Genomic DNA, 13,476 nt, shown 5'->3' with positions numbered 1-13,476 from the left:
TTCATGGTGTATGTCCCTTTAGCTAGGTAAACATGTGATGTGTGTGTGGCCTGCCTCCAGCTGGGTAAATCTATTCTTGATGTGTTGGTAGCAACCCTCAGCGAAGTCCATGTCTTCATCATAGGAGCGACCGTGGAACACAGGCTGGGGGGCGTTGGAGAAGTACTTGTGGAAGGGGAAGTGTGTGGCCATGGCTTCGGCCTTCACCCTGCTTAGACCTGACCTTGAAAATGTACTCTTCCCAGTGAGACATCACCTGCAGCGGGGAGAGAGAGGACAGCAGCAGACAGACCCCCTGGATGTTACAGGTCTGGCTCTTTTTGGTATGCCGCACACGTGCATTCTCACTCAAAGACAAACACAGTTGCATACCACTGCTGGCTTGCATCTGAAGCTAAACAGGGTTGGTACTGGTCAGTTCCTGGATGGGAGACCAGATGCTGCTGGAAGTGGTGTTGGAGGGCCAGGAGGCAATCTTTCCTCTGGTCTAAAAAAAAATGTCCCAATGTCCCATGGCAATGATTGGGGACACTACCCTATGTAGGGTGCTGTCTTTCGGATGGGACATTAAACGGGTGTCCTGACTCTCTGAGGTCATTAAAGATCCCATGGCACTTATTGTAAGAGTAGGGGTGTTAACGTCAGTGTTCTGGCTAAATTCCCATTCTGGCCCTTAAACCATCACAGTCACCAAATAATCCCCAGTTTACAATTGGCTCATTCATCCCCCTCCTCTCCCCTGTAACTATTCAACTGTTCTACCCTCTAAGCTAGCAAATAGATCCAAGTTGGCTAAACAAAGATATTTGTAAAGTGTTGATATTTTGGTTTTGCAATAAAATCAAATTAATTACTTAAAAATCATACAATGTGATTTTCTGGATTTTTGTTTTAGATTCCATCTCTCACAGTTGAAGTGTACCTATGATAAAAATTACAGACCTCTACATGCTTTGTAAGTAGGAAAACCTGCAAAATCAGCATTGTATCAAATACTTGTTCTCCCCACTGTATATGCACACACACACACACACACACACACACACACAAAACATTAGGAACACCTTCCTAATATTGAGTTGCACCCCTCCTCCTTTTGCCCTCAGAACAGCCTCAATTCGTCAGGACATGGACTCTACAAGGTGTCGAAAGCGTTCCACAGGGATGCTGGCCCATATTGACTCCAATGCTTCCCACAGTTGTGTCAAGTTGCCTGGATGTCCTTTGGGTTGTGGACCATTCTTGATACACAGGGGAAACTGTAGAGCATGATAAACCCAACAGCGGTGCAATTCTTGACACCTACTACCATACCCCGTTCAAAGGCACTCAAATCTTGTCTTGCTCATTCACCCTGAGAATGGCATACATACACAATCCATGTCTCAAGGCTTAAAAATCTTTATTTAACCGGTCTCCTCCCCTTCATCTACATTGATTGAAGTGAATTTAACAAGTTACACAATAAGGGATCATTGCTTTCACCTGGATTCACCTTGTCAGTCTATGTCATGGAAAGAGCAGATTTCCTTAATGTTTTGTACACTGATGTGTAGATAGATGTCTTAGCCTACCTCTTTCAGGTAATACATTCAATGCAGTATTAGTCTTATATTTAGCTAATGAATGATGGGTTATGCATTAGCCTCTACTTATAGCCTCTGTCTCTTGCGCAATACACACTTGCACTCCGCTGGCCTCTCTCCTTAAATATCTTTCCTTAGCTCGTGTAGTCCCATGAAAAGAAATACTAGAATAGCATGCTCTACATTTTTATTGTTTCTTATACTAATAGATCAGTCGAAGAGGGATGCAAGCTCTTGTTTGCAGCATGTTAAATGCAGCATGTTAAATGCAGCATGTTAAATACAGCAGCCAATTGAACTCACAGGGAGTTTGAAAGAGAACTCGATGGCGGTAGGCTATAGCAGTTATTTGTTCATAACCATTCAATATCCGTGAAGAGAAATGACAGCCGTCTGCATCTTATTCTAGTCCTATATTATTCAAGCATGTCATTACAATGATGAACATGAGGACAACTAAACTGATTTCATTTAAACTCAAATTCGCAAGTCTATAATTGTATCTTTGTAGGCCGCATGTCCTGCACTAGCATCACGTTCTTTCCCAGCTTCATGGTTTGAATGAGGTGTGTAATTCCAGTATATATATTACAGTATAATACAATAAAGGACAGTAATACGGTCCATACAAAAAGATTAGCCTACTGGAGCTAGTTTAATTTATTTACCCAAGAGAGCATAGCTACATCTATGGGCTTTTATGTCGTGTGTAATGTGCGGTAGCTTATATATGATAGGCTATGTATTGGATAACGGCGCAATCATTTGGGCTTTTTTTGGGCTTGGGCTCGGGCTCATTAAAGGTCTTTAATGTAGGGCCCATAAAATGTCTAAAATGTCATGTATAGGTCATCAGGCTCAGGTAGCATCAGGCTTGAATTTTAATGACGATCAAAGCTCTTACCAAATACAGACATATTTATATGTTTTAAACTGAACATTTGTCAAATACAATATTCAACCCTACTCTCCCCTCTACACCCCACTGCCAGCTTCCCTCTTCTGTATCCCCTCTACACCCTACTGCCAGCCTCCCTGCTGTGTCTTCCAGTCTCCTCTTACTGACAGGATGCCGCCTCAGTGAGATATCCACTCCACTCTTCTTGATTTTAGATCTGGGCTATTTTATGAGCTCTCTCAGGTCCTCTTAAGATGACAGTTGCCTTGGGTTGTCTCCTCTTTGTTAAAAAGGCTCTGTTGTCTATTCTGGGCCTTTCTGCTGATGCATGCTGCCACAATCGAGATGCATCCTGTCGGGCTGTATAACCGCCTGGTACGGCAACTGCTCCGCCCACAACCGTAAGGCTCTCCAGAGGGTAGTGAGGTCTGCACAACGCATCACCGGGGGCAAACTACCTGCCCTCCAGGCCACCTACACCACCCGATGTCACAGGAAGGCCAAAAAGATCATCACGATCATCAACCACCTTGAGCCACTGCCTGTTCACCCCGCTATCATCCAGAAGGTGAGGTTAGTACAGGTGCATCAAAGCTGGGACCGAGGGACTAAAAAAACAGCTTCTATCTCAAGGCCATCATGTTAAACATCCATCCCTAAAATTGAGTGGCTGCTGCCAACATACTGACTCAAATCTCTAGCCACTAGCTCTCACTAGTCACTTTAAACAATGCCACTTTATATCATGTTTACATACCCTACATTACTCATCTCATATGTATATACTGTACTCTATACCATCTACTGCATCTTGCCTATGCCGCACGGCCATCGCGCATCCATATATTTATATGTACATATTCTTATTCATTCCTTTTTCCTTTACACTTGTGTGTAAAAGGTAGTTGTTGTGAAATTGTTAGATTACTTGTTAGATATTACTGCATGGTCAGAACTAGAAGCACAAGCATTTCACTACACTAGCATTACCATCTGCTAACCATGTGTATGTGACCAATAACATTTGACTTGATCTTGACAGACTTGGTCTGTTGTGGCATTTCTTTTGGCAATTAGGTGACAGAAATAAATGGAGGATATGGTATAATATTTTGGTATTTGCCGTCGAAGCGGATTTGAAGAGGAAGAAAGATAAGGACACTTATTGCACTGGGATGAGATCGGCAGCATCTCACCTCCTTTCATTTTTATTTTAGTGACACATTTTATTACCAACTTTTGCAGGTCGGGATATCAGGAATGACTAATTAATCTGGAAAATGCCTTACCTTTAGTCTAATGTCACACACATTCACATCTATTATCCGCAAACCCCCCCTCCTGTACTGACCTGGTAGAGGTAGAAGTGTCTGTCGGTCTCACAGGTGTAGGTCCAGACTCTCTTGCAGACTGCCCACCTCTCTGAGCAGCTCCAGCCTCCTGGCCAGTACGTCGTTCACACGCCCATACCAGAACACAACATATACCACATCCATCCATAGTTTACCTTGAGAAAGCAAACAGTATCAGGTCCCTTTCAGTCAGTTGAATTGGACCATAGAAGAGCGGTTATATTCCTGGAACTCATTCCAACAACGAACCATTCTCTCATCGTACCTGGAGGCCTGGTACAGTATCAAACTAGTAACAACAACCCTATACAAACACTGTTATGCCATATTCCTACGATGATAATAGCCTCAACCTTCCCTGAACATTGCCTGCCTGTCCATAGCCAGATAATATCAGTGTCGTGATCTGAGGGTCATATCAAGTCATTCCGAGGAGAAATGTTAATGTAGCGAGGAGAACTGAAGCCTAAACCTGTGACATCACAGCCTAGGGAAAATAGTTTCAAACCCTTCATGCACAAATCAGTATCAGCTGCAAGCAACAAGCCAGTAGGCTTGAAGTGAATAATCAAATCTAAAGTTTAAGAACCCAAACTCAAAGCTGGCTATTAATAGTTTTGGTTGCTGAGACGATGGAAGCTAATAGCCAGAAGGACCAAATTGCAGTCTTCTCTAATACATGTAATAACATTGACAAGGTATAACAGGAATTGGAGCTGCATTGGTCAATATAAAGTTGTCAGTTTCAATGGCTTAAAATATTCACATACAAAAAAATATTGAATTTCCATATTTTTAAACAAGACATAAGTTACCTACACTTGTCAAACAAAGAGTGTAAAATAAACACAATAGTTTGCTTTAAAAAAAAAAAAAGACAAAAATACAGAAAACCGAGTCATCTTTTGTCTAGTCAGGCATCCCGGTGTGCCACCACAACAAACCAGAAAGACGAGTTGTGGGTGGCAGTGGCACCTGGCCATGCTATCATCCATGTCACCCAGACACTGTTGTGCGTGTGTGTCAGAGTGAAACTTTAACTCTTAAATAGGTCTCTTGCTAAGCCTCACAGCAGATGATTCGTAAACAGAACTACACCTGTTGATGACGATCAAATTAAAAAGTGGTGAACTTGTTTCCCTCGTCACAAAAGCAGCCCTCTGCTCTCCCGTCCCAGGAGACTGCCAAAGAGAGAGAGACAGAGACAGAACTGACCCATTTAGTCATAAAGTGCTTTCAACTTCCACAAAAGCACTCTATATACCTCTGTCCTTCATATACACAGTATTTCAATATCTAATTAAGGGGGAGGTTTATATTTTTTTAAATTAAAAGGCAATGTAATGTATATTAATGTCACTGTAAACTACCCTTGGTTGACCATTGAGAAAAGATAATAATTGTTCATCCTATTGCCTATACAGTACAGTGTTAATTAGTTTCCCCAGGTTTCTCATTCCTCGTCATTGGACCGGGAGGAAGGAAGAAAGGGGTGAATGTTGATTCAGTCAGCGTGCATGTTGTAGACAGCCTCTCGTCCTGGTACTGTAGCTAGCTTTAGCTGATCTGCAGAATGCAGTTGTGCTATTCCAGAGTCGACACATCCACTCCTCATACTTCAAACTCACGCCATTCTCACTGGCTCTGCTCTACGCAACAAGGGCCTGTGTTCAGTCGGCACGAAACAGGAGAAAACTGGTCTGTTTTTAAACAGAAGATGACCATATCTGCATCCTTCAGTGAGCTAAGGGTAGGTAGGGCCAGAATCAAGGTTTTTACAGCAATATCTGCCCATTTAATCAACACAACTGAATCTACCCATGTACTGTATATTTTGTATCACTAGGCCTATTTGTTGTGGTTTCCATTGACATTCTTTGAGCTAAGATGGTTACCAGTGGCTAAAGAATACGTATCTGCAGACTCCTTGAGGCTCCTGCTCTGACGTATGGCCTGAGGCTATTCATACTGATATAATCTCTCATTGACAGACTTCATAAATGGTACCGTAGATGCGGGATGCGTGAGATAACGGGCGGCATTAGCTCCGGTTCTTGGGTTTTTCCATCACTGGTTATATGCACAAATCATGATTTTGCACGCATCTTTAGAATTGCGGATGGGAGGGGAAATTTGGCCCATAGACCGTAACTTGCAAAGAGAAAGTGTGGAGTTCTTCGTTCCGTTTCCGATCCTCGTTCTCTCTCTTCTCTTAACACTTATGGACCAAGAACTTAATCAAGCATCTGACCACTTACGCAAGCCTTTGGTTCTGTGTTAACTGAGATTTGTACTTATATAGCCTGAGTCTCAAAGCTATAGTTAGTTATTCTGACAGCAAGATCAGAGCTAGTGAAAACGGCTGCTGCATGAGCACTGAATAAATATTTAATGAAGTTGGAACTATTTTAGACCAAGGGGTCTATTTTGGTCTTTAACGCAGACTGACAATAATAAATAACACATTTGAGGTGGTTCATAAAGTCATGAAAAAAATAGCACAAGTTATATAACTCTACATATTTTTAACATATCATTCCAAAATCATGGGCAATAAAATTTGGAGTTAGTCCCCCTTTGCTGCTATAACAGCCTCCACTCCTCTGTAAAGGCTTACCCCTAGATGTTGGAACTTTGTTGCGGGGACTTGCCTCAATTCAGCACCAACAGCATTAGTGAGGTCAGGCAAAGATGTTGGGTGATTATGCCTGGCTTGCAGTCGGCGTTCCAATTCAAAGATTTCCCTTCACTGGAACTAAGGGGCCTGAACCATGAAAAACAGCACCAGACCATTATTACTCATCCACCAAACTTTACAGTTGGCACTATGCATTGGGACAGGTAGTGTTATCCTGGCATCTGCCAAACCCAGATTCGTCCGTCGGACTACCAAATGGTGAAAAATGATTCATCACTCCAGAGAACGCGTTTCCACTACTTCAGAGTCCAATGGCGGCGAGCTTCATACCACTCCAGCCGACGCCTGTCATTGCGCATGCCGATCTTAGGCTTGTGTGCAGCTGCTTGGCCATGGAAACCCATTTCATGAAGCTCCCAACGTACAGTTCTTGTGCTGACGTTGCTTCCAGAGGTATTTTGGAACTCGGTAGTGAGTGTTGCAGCCGAGGACAATATTTGTGCTACGTGCATCAGCACCCGGCGGTCCCATTCTGTGAGCTTGCTACCACTTCCCGGCTGAGCCGTCGTTGCTCGTAGACGTTTTCACTTCACAATATCATCACTTACAGTTGACCGTGGCAGCTCTAGCGAGGCAGAAATTTGACGCACTGACTTGTTGGAAAGGTGGCATCCTATTACAGTGCCACAATGAAAGTCACTGAGATCTTCAGTAAGGCTATTCTACTGCCAATGTTTGGCTATGGAGTTATACACCTGTCAGCGACGGGAGTGGCTGAAATAGCCGAACCCACTAATTTGAAGGGGTGTCCACATACCTTTGTATATACAGTTCCAGTCAAAGGTTTCGGACATACCTAGTCATTCAAGGGTTTTTCTTTGTTTTACTATTTTCTTCAAGACATCAGAACTATGAAATAAAACATGGAATAATGCAGTAACCAAAAAAGTGTAAGAATATATTTTAGATTTTTCAAAGTAGCCACCCTTTGCCTTAATGACAACTTTGCACACTCTTGGTAATCTCTCAACCAGCTTCTCCTGGAATGCTTTTCCAAAAGCCTTGAAGGAGTTCCCACATATGCTGAGCACTTGTTGGCTGCTTTTCCTTCACTCTGCGGTCCAACTCATCCCAAACCATCTCAATTGGGTTGAGATCGGGTGATTGTAGAGGCCAGATCAGCCTGGAGGTGTGTTGGGTCAAAACAAATGATAGTTCCACTAAGTGCAAACCAGATGGGATGGTGTATTGCTGCGAATGTGGTAGCCATGCTGGTTAAGTGTCTTTGAATTCTAAATAAATCACAGACAGTGTCACCAGCAATTAATGCTGTAGGGGTCATTGGGTCTAGTTAAGGCTGTACGGGTCATTGGGTCTAGTTAAGGCTGTAGGGGTCATTGGGTCTAGTTAAGGCTGTAGGGGTCATTGGGTCTAGTTAAGGCTGTCGGGGTCATTGGGTCTAGTTAAGGCTGTCGGGGTCATTGGGTCTAGTTAAGGCTGTCGGGGTCATTGGGTCTAGTTAAGTCTGTAGGGGTCAATGGGTCTAGTTAAGGCTGAGGGGTCATTGGGTGTGGTCTAGATAAAACACCACTACACACGTTGGAAAGACTCAAACTATTTTTATTTCCATTTTCATCAGTGCTTTTCCAGGGCAGAAGTTGCTCACAGACTAGTGGAGGCTAAAACTTGGAATGGAGTTTACTTGATGGTATATTCATTTAGCCACATCACACCTCAGGTAAGTCTCAAAAGCCAGTCCACTTTATACACTACAGACCCAAACACAGAATAACACATATAAACAGCTCAAGACGATAGGAGAAGCCTGGGACTGGGAGGCTGCCTTGGCTGCTAACGATTGTCCCGACACATGCCAGTGAGTGGTTTGTGTGTGTGTGTAGAGTTGTTTTACGACTGTGCTGATAGCCATGCTGCCATATTTACTCCCCAGCAGTCACCCAATAAATAACAGACAGATCCCTCTGCCAGCTACGAGTCACCAGGCCAGGAATGAGCTTCATCAAAGCAAGGCAGCTGTGTGTGTGTTAGTGAATGTGTGTGTTTCTGTGGATGAGAGGCTGTGTGTTTGCGAGGCAGTTGTGTGTGTGTGTGTGTGTGTGTGTGTGTGTGTGTGTGTGTGTGTGTGTGTGTGCGCGCTCCATCGTCACCATTTAATTTAGTGGAGGGGCTTTCAGGGCAGTAATTCACTAAGAGGGCCTGACTGAGATCTGCAGGAGTGAGGAGGAATGGAATGCTAAATAACTCCACATTACTAGTGTCTGAGGGAAGGTCCTAGCCAGTCCCCTGCGTCAGAAAGAGTAGTTACAAATCCTCAGCTCTTCAAGAAGCCAGGGCCAATAATACACCTGTCATAGGTAGCCAACAACCCACTCTGGGCTATGAGTGATTGAAAAGCACAGTATAACTAACGAGCCAATGGATAGGAGACTTCAGCTGTGGCTCAAACTTTTAATGCTGTCCGTAGTCAAAAAACATTTAAATGTTTTTTTACCAGACAAGATGTTTGATCTTGACCACATCTTAAATAATGAAAATCAATATCGTCAATGGTTCTATGGCCAGTATGAGTTCAGTTTATTGTATTAGCATAAAAATGTAAGTAGCAGACAAGAGGTAAACATAAGACAGTAAATGTTCTTACCATAGTGGGTTCAGGCTGCATCCCAGCATGGATGGCCTCAATCTGAGTTGGTGTAAACTGGATGGTATTTCTGTTCAAACACACAAAGTTATCACTCATGGTTAGAGAATTTTAAGGAACATGTTGAAAGCTTGAGAAGCAAAACAATAGCTGTTTTCAACAATATTTCGATACTTTGACTCCAAGTATCAATCTGTATTTGTTTATTTATATATATATATATATATATATATATATATATATATACAGTGCCTTGCGAAAGTATTCCACCCCCTTGAACTTTGCGACCTTTTGCCACATTTCAGGCTTCAAACATAAAGATATAAAACTATTTTTTTGTGAAGAATCAACAACAAGTGGGACACAATCATGAAGTGGAAGGACATTTATTGGATATTTCAAACTTTTTTAACAAATCAAAAACTGAAAAATTGGGCGTGCAAAATTATTCAGCCCCCTTAATTAAGTTAATACTTTGTAGCGCCACCTTTTGCTGCGATTACAGCTGTAAGTCGCTTGGGGTATGTCTCTATCAGTTTTTCACATCAAGAGACTGACATTTTTTCCCATTCCTCCTTGCAAAACAGCTCGAGCTCAGTGAGGTTGGATGGAGAGCATTTGTAAACAGCAGTTTTCAGTTCTTTCCACAGATTCTCGATTGGATTCAGGTCTGGACTTTGACTTGGCCATTCTAACACCTGGATATGTTTATTTTTGAACCATTCCATTGTAGATTTTGCTTTATGTTTTGGATCATTGTCTTGTTGGAAGACAAATCTCCGTCCCAGTCTCAGGTCTTTTGTAGACTCCATCAGGTTTTCTTCCAGAATGGTCCTGTATTTGGCTCCATCCATCTTCCCATCAATTTTAACCATCTTCCCTGTCCCTGCTGAAGAAAAGCAGGCCCAAACCATGATGCTGCCACCACCATGTTTGACAGTGGGGATGGTGTGTTCAGGGTGATGAGCTGTGTTGCTTTTACGCCAAACATAACGTTTTGCATTGTTGCCAAAAAGTTCAATTTTGGTTTCATCTGACCAGAGCACCTTCTTCCACATGTTTGGTGTGTCTCCCAGGTGGCTTGTGGCAAACTTTAAATGACACTTTTTATGGATATCTTTAAGAAATGGCTTTCTTCTTTCCACTCTTCCATAAAGGCCAGATTTGTGCAATATACGACTGATTGTTGTCCTATGGACAGAGTCTCCCACCTCAGCTGTAGATCTCTGCAGTTCATCCAGAGTGATCATGGGCCTCTTGGCTGCATCTCTGATCAGTCTTCTCCTTGTATGAGCTGAAAGTTTAGAGGGACGGCCAGGTCTTGGTAGATTTGCAGTTGTCTGATATTCCTTCCATTTCAATATTATCGCTTGCACAGTGCTCCTTGGGATGTTTAAAGCTTGGGAAATCTTTTTGTATCCAAATCCGGCTTTAAACTTCTTCACAACAGTATCTCGGACCTGCCTGGTGTGTTCCTTGTTCTACATGATGCTCTCTGCGCTTTTAACGGACCTCTGAGACTATCACAGTGCAGGTGCATTTATACGGAGACTTGATTACACACAGGTGGATTGTATTTATCATCATTAGTCATTTAGGTCAACATTGGATCATTCAGAGATCGTCACTGAACTTCTGAAGAGAGTTTGCTGCACTGAAAGTAAAGGGGCTGAATAATTTTGCACGCCCAATTTTTCAGTTTTTGATTTGTTAAAAAAGTTTGAAATAGCCAATAAATGTCGTTCCACTTCATGATTGTGTCCCACTTGTTGTTGATTCTTCACAAAAAAATACAGTTTTATATCTTTATGTTTGAAGCCTGAAATGTGGCAAAAGGTCGCAAAGTTCAAGGGGGCCGAATACTTTCGCAAGGTACTGTATATGGGAAATAAAACACTGAAGCTAAGTGATCAGGGCTGGTAGGAAACAACATGTCTACAGGCAGACACTAGGCTAGAGGGGGGGGGGGGGGGTTCACAGGTCAAGGTATAGCAGGTTTGGACAGATAGTCTGGATCGACAGACTTCATGGAGACATACAGTGGGGCAAAAAAGTATTTAGTCAGTATTTAGTTAGTTAAGTTCTCCCACTTAAAAAGATGAGAGAGGCCTGTAATTTGTCATAGGTACACTTCAACTGTGACAGAAAAATTTAATTTATTTGCAAATTATGGTGGAAAATAAGTATTTGGTCACCTACAAACAAGCAAGATTTCTGGCTCTCACAGACCTGTAACTTCTTCTTTAAGAGGCTCCTCTGTCCTCCACTCATTACCTGTATTAATGGCACCTGTTTGAACTTGTTATCAGTATTGAAGACACCTGTCCACAACCTCAAACAGTCACACTCCAAACTCCACTATGGCCAAGACCAAAGAGCTGTCAAAGACACCAGAAACAAAATTGAAGACCTGCATCAGGCTGGGAAGACTGAATCTGCAATAGGTAAGCAGCTTGGTTTGAAGAAATCAACTGTGGGAGCAAATATTAGGAAATGGAAGACATACAAGACCACTGATAATCTACCTCGATCTGGGGCTCCACGCAAGATCTCACCCCGTGGGGTCAAAATAATCACAAGAACGGTGAGCAAAAATCCCAGAACCACACGGGGGGACCTAGTGAATGACCTGCAGAGAGCTGGGACCAAAGTAACAAAGCCTACCATCAGCAAGGGCATTGAGGATGAAATGTGGCTGGGTCTTTCAGCATGACAATGATCCCAAACACAACGCCCGGGCAACAAAGGAGTGGCTTCGTCAGAAGCATTAAGGTCCTGGAGTGGCCTAGCCAGTCTCAAGATCTCAACCCCATAGAAAATCTTTGGAGGGAGTTGAAAGTCCGTGTTGCCCAGCAACATCCACAAAACATCACTGCTCTAGAGGAGATCTGCATGGAGGAATGGGCCAAAATACCAGCAACAGTGTGTGAAAACCTTGTGAAGACTTACAGAAAACGTTTGACCTCTGTCATTGCCAATAAAGGGTATATAACAAAGTATTGAGATAAACTTTTGTTATTGACCAAATACTTATTTACCACCATAATTTGCAAATAAATTCATTAAAAATCCTACAATGTGATTTTCTGGATTTCTTTTTCTCATTTTGTCATTCATAGTTGAAGTGTACCTATGATGAAATTACAGGCCTCTCTCATCTTTTTAAGTGGGAGAACTTGCACAATAGATGGCTGAGAATAGTTTCTTGCCCCACTGTATATATATATATATCTAGTGGAAGCCCTAGGAACTGCAATCTGGGAGGTATTGCTTTCATATTAAAAATGACAGCCATAGGAATCAATGGTGGGCTGAACATTTTTAGAAACTTGAGTGTTTTCTATCCAATACTACCATGCATATACATATCCTAACATGCGGTTTACAGGCGTAAACGTAACAGGCGTTTACGGCGTAACAAACGCAACAGGCGGTTTACTTTGGGCAACTCAGTCACGCAAACTTCTGAATACTGCCCCCTAGTCTTAAGAAGTTTTAATATGTACCAAAATCTGATCAAATGTGAAAAGAGGGACTTGCCTACATGTCAATCACATTTTAATGAGTGTTGAACTATGTGATATCCTTCCTGTGTGTCAAATTCTTGAGCAACATCTTCCTTTTCATTTAATTTTGTGAAATGTAAAACAAAACATATTTCTTCAAGCATTGATGTAATTTTGAAATGACAGTAAGGAGCTTGTGTTAGGACTGCACAATATGGGAAAACATCTAATTGTGTGTTTTTTACTGCGATTGTGATTTGCAATATTTTCAAACCACTTGGGTGATCGGTGGAAAAATAGAAATATAATGATTATTCTAATGATATAGTTGAAATACAGTGTTTGGCATAACAACAGATTAAAAAGCCAGGGAGGAGTTTGTTGTGACAGGGTAGGAACCAAAATGTTGGTCTGTGTTTCCCGGGCACAACAGCTAGAATTGAATAGGTGTTATATTAGGTCAACAACTTTAGAATATGCTTAGTTATTCCTCTCTGATTCAGAACATGCCATAGTACAAACAAAATCAAATCAAATTTTATTTGTCACATACACATGGTTAGCAGATGTTAATGCGAGTGTAGCGAAATGCTTGTGCTTCTAGTTCCGACAATGCAGTAATAACCAACAAGTAATCTAGCTAACAATTCCAAAACTACTACCTTATAGACACAAGTGTAAGGGGATAAAGAATATGTACATAAAGATATATGAATGAGTGATGGTACAGAGCGGCATATGCAAGATACAGTAGATGGTATTGAGTACAGTATATACATATGAGATGAGTATGTAAACAAGTGGCATAGTTAAAGTGGCTAGTGATACATGTAT

The 13,476-nt window shown here is 42.0% G+C and overlaps 1 protein-coding gene across 1 annotated transcript in view; it reads right to left on the bottom strand.

Moving 5' to 3' along the window:
• LOC109904178 (RNA helicase aquarius-like) overlaps window positions 1-13,476 on the bottom strand; it is a 93,465-nt gene that overhangs the window by 67,822 nt on the left and 12,167 nt on the right. The window contains exons 4-5 of the mRNA XM_020501377.2: window positions 9,137-9,206; window positions 3,836-3,991 (exon numbers count right to left, since the gene is read on the bottom strand). Coding sequence (XP_020356966.2) covers window positions 3,836-3,984 — 149 coding nt within the window. The 5' untranslated portion in view covers window positions 3,985-3,991; window positions 9,137-9,206. The remainder of the gene's footprint in view (window positions 1-3,835; window positions 3,992-9,136; window positions 9,207-13,476) is intronic.

This window comes from Oncorhynchus kisutch, linkage group LG14 (genome assembly GCF_002021735.2).
Source record: "Oncorhynchus kisutch isolate 150728-3 linkage group LG14, Okis_V2, whole genome shotgun sequence".
Taxonomy (NCBI): Eukaryota; Metazoa; Chordata; class Actinopteri; order Salmoniformes; family Salmonidae; genus Oncorhynchus; species Oncorhynchus kisutch.
The sequence above is the reverse complement of the archived record's forward strand: the minus strand, read 5'-3'. Positions and strand labels throughout refer to the sequence as shown.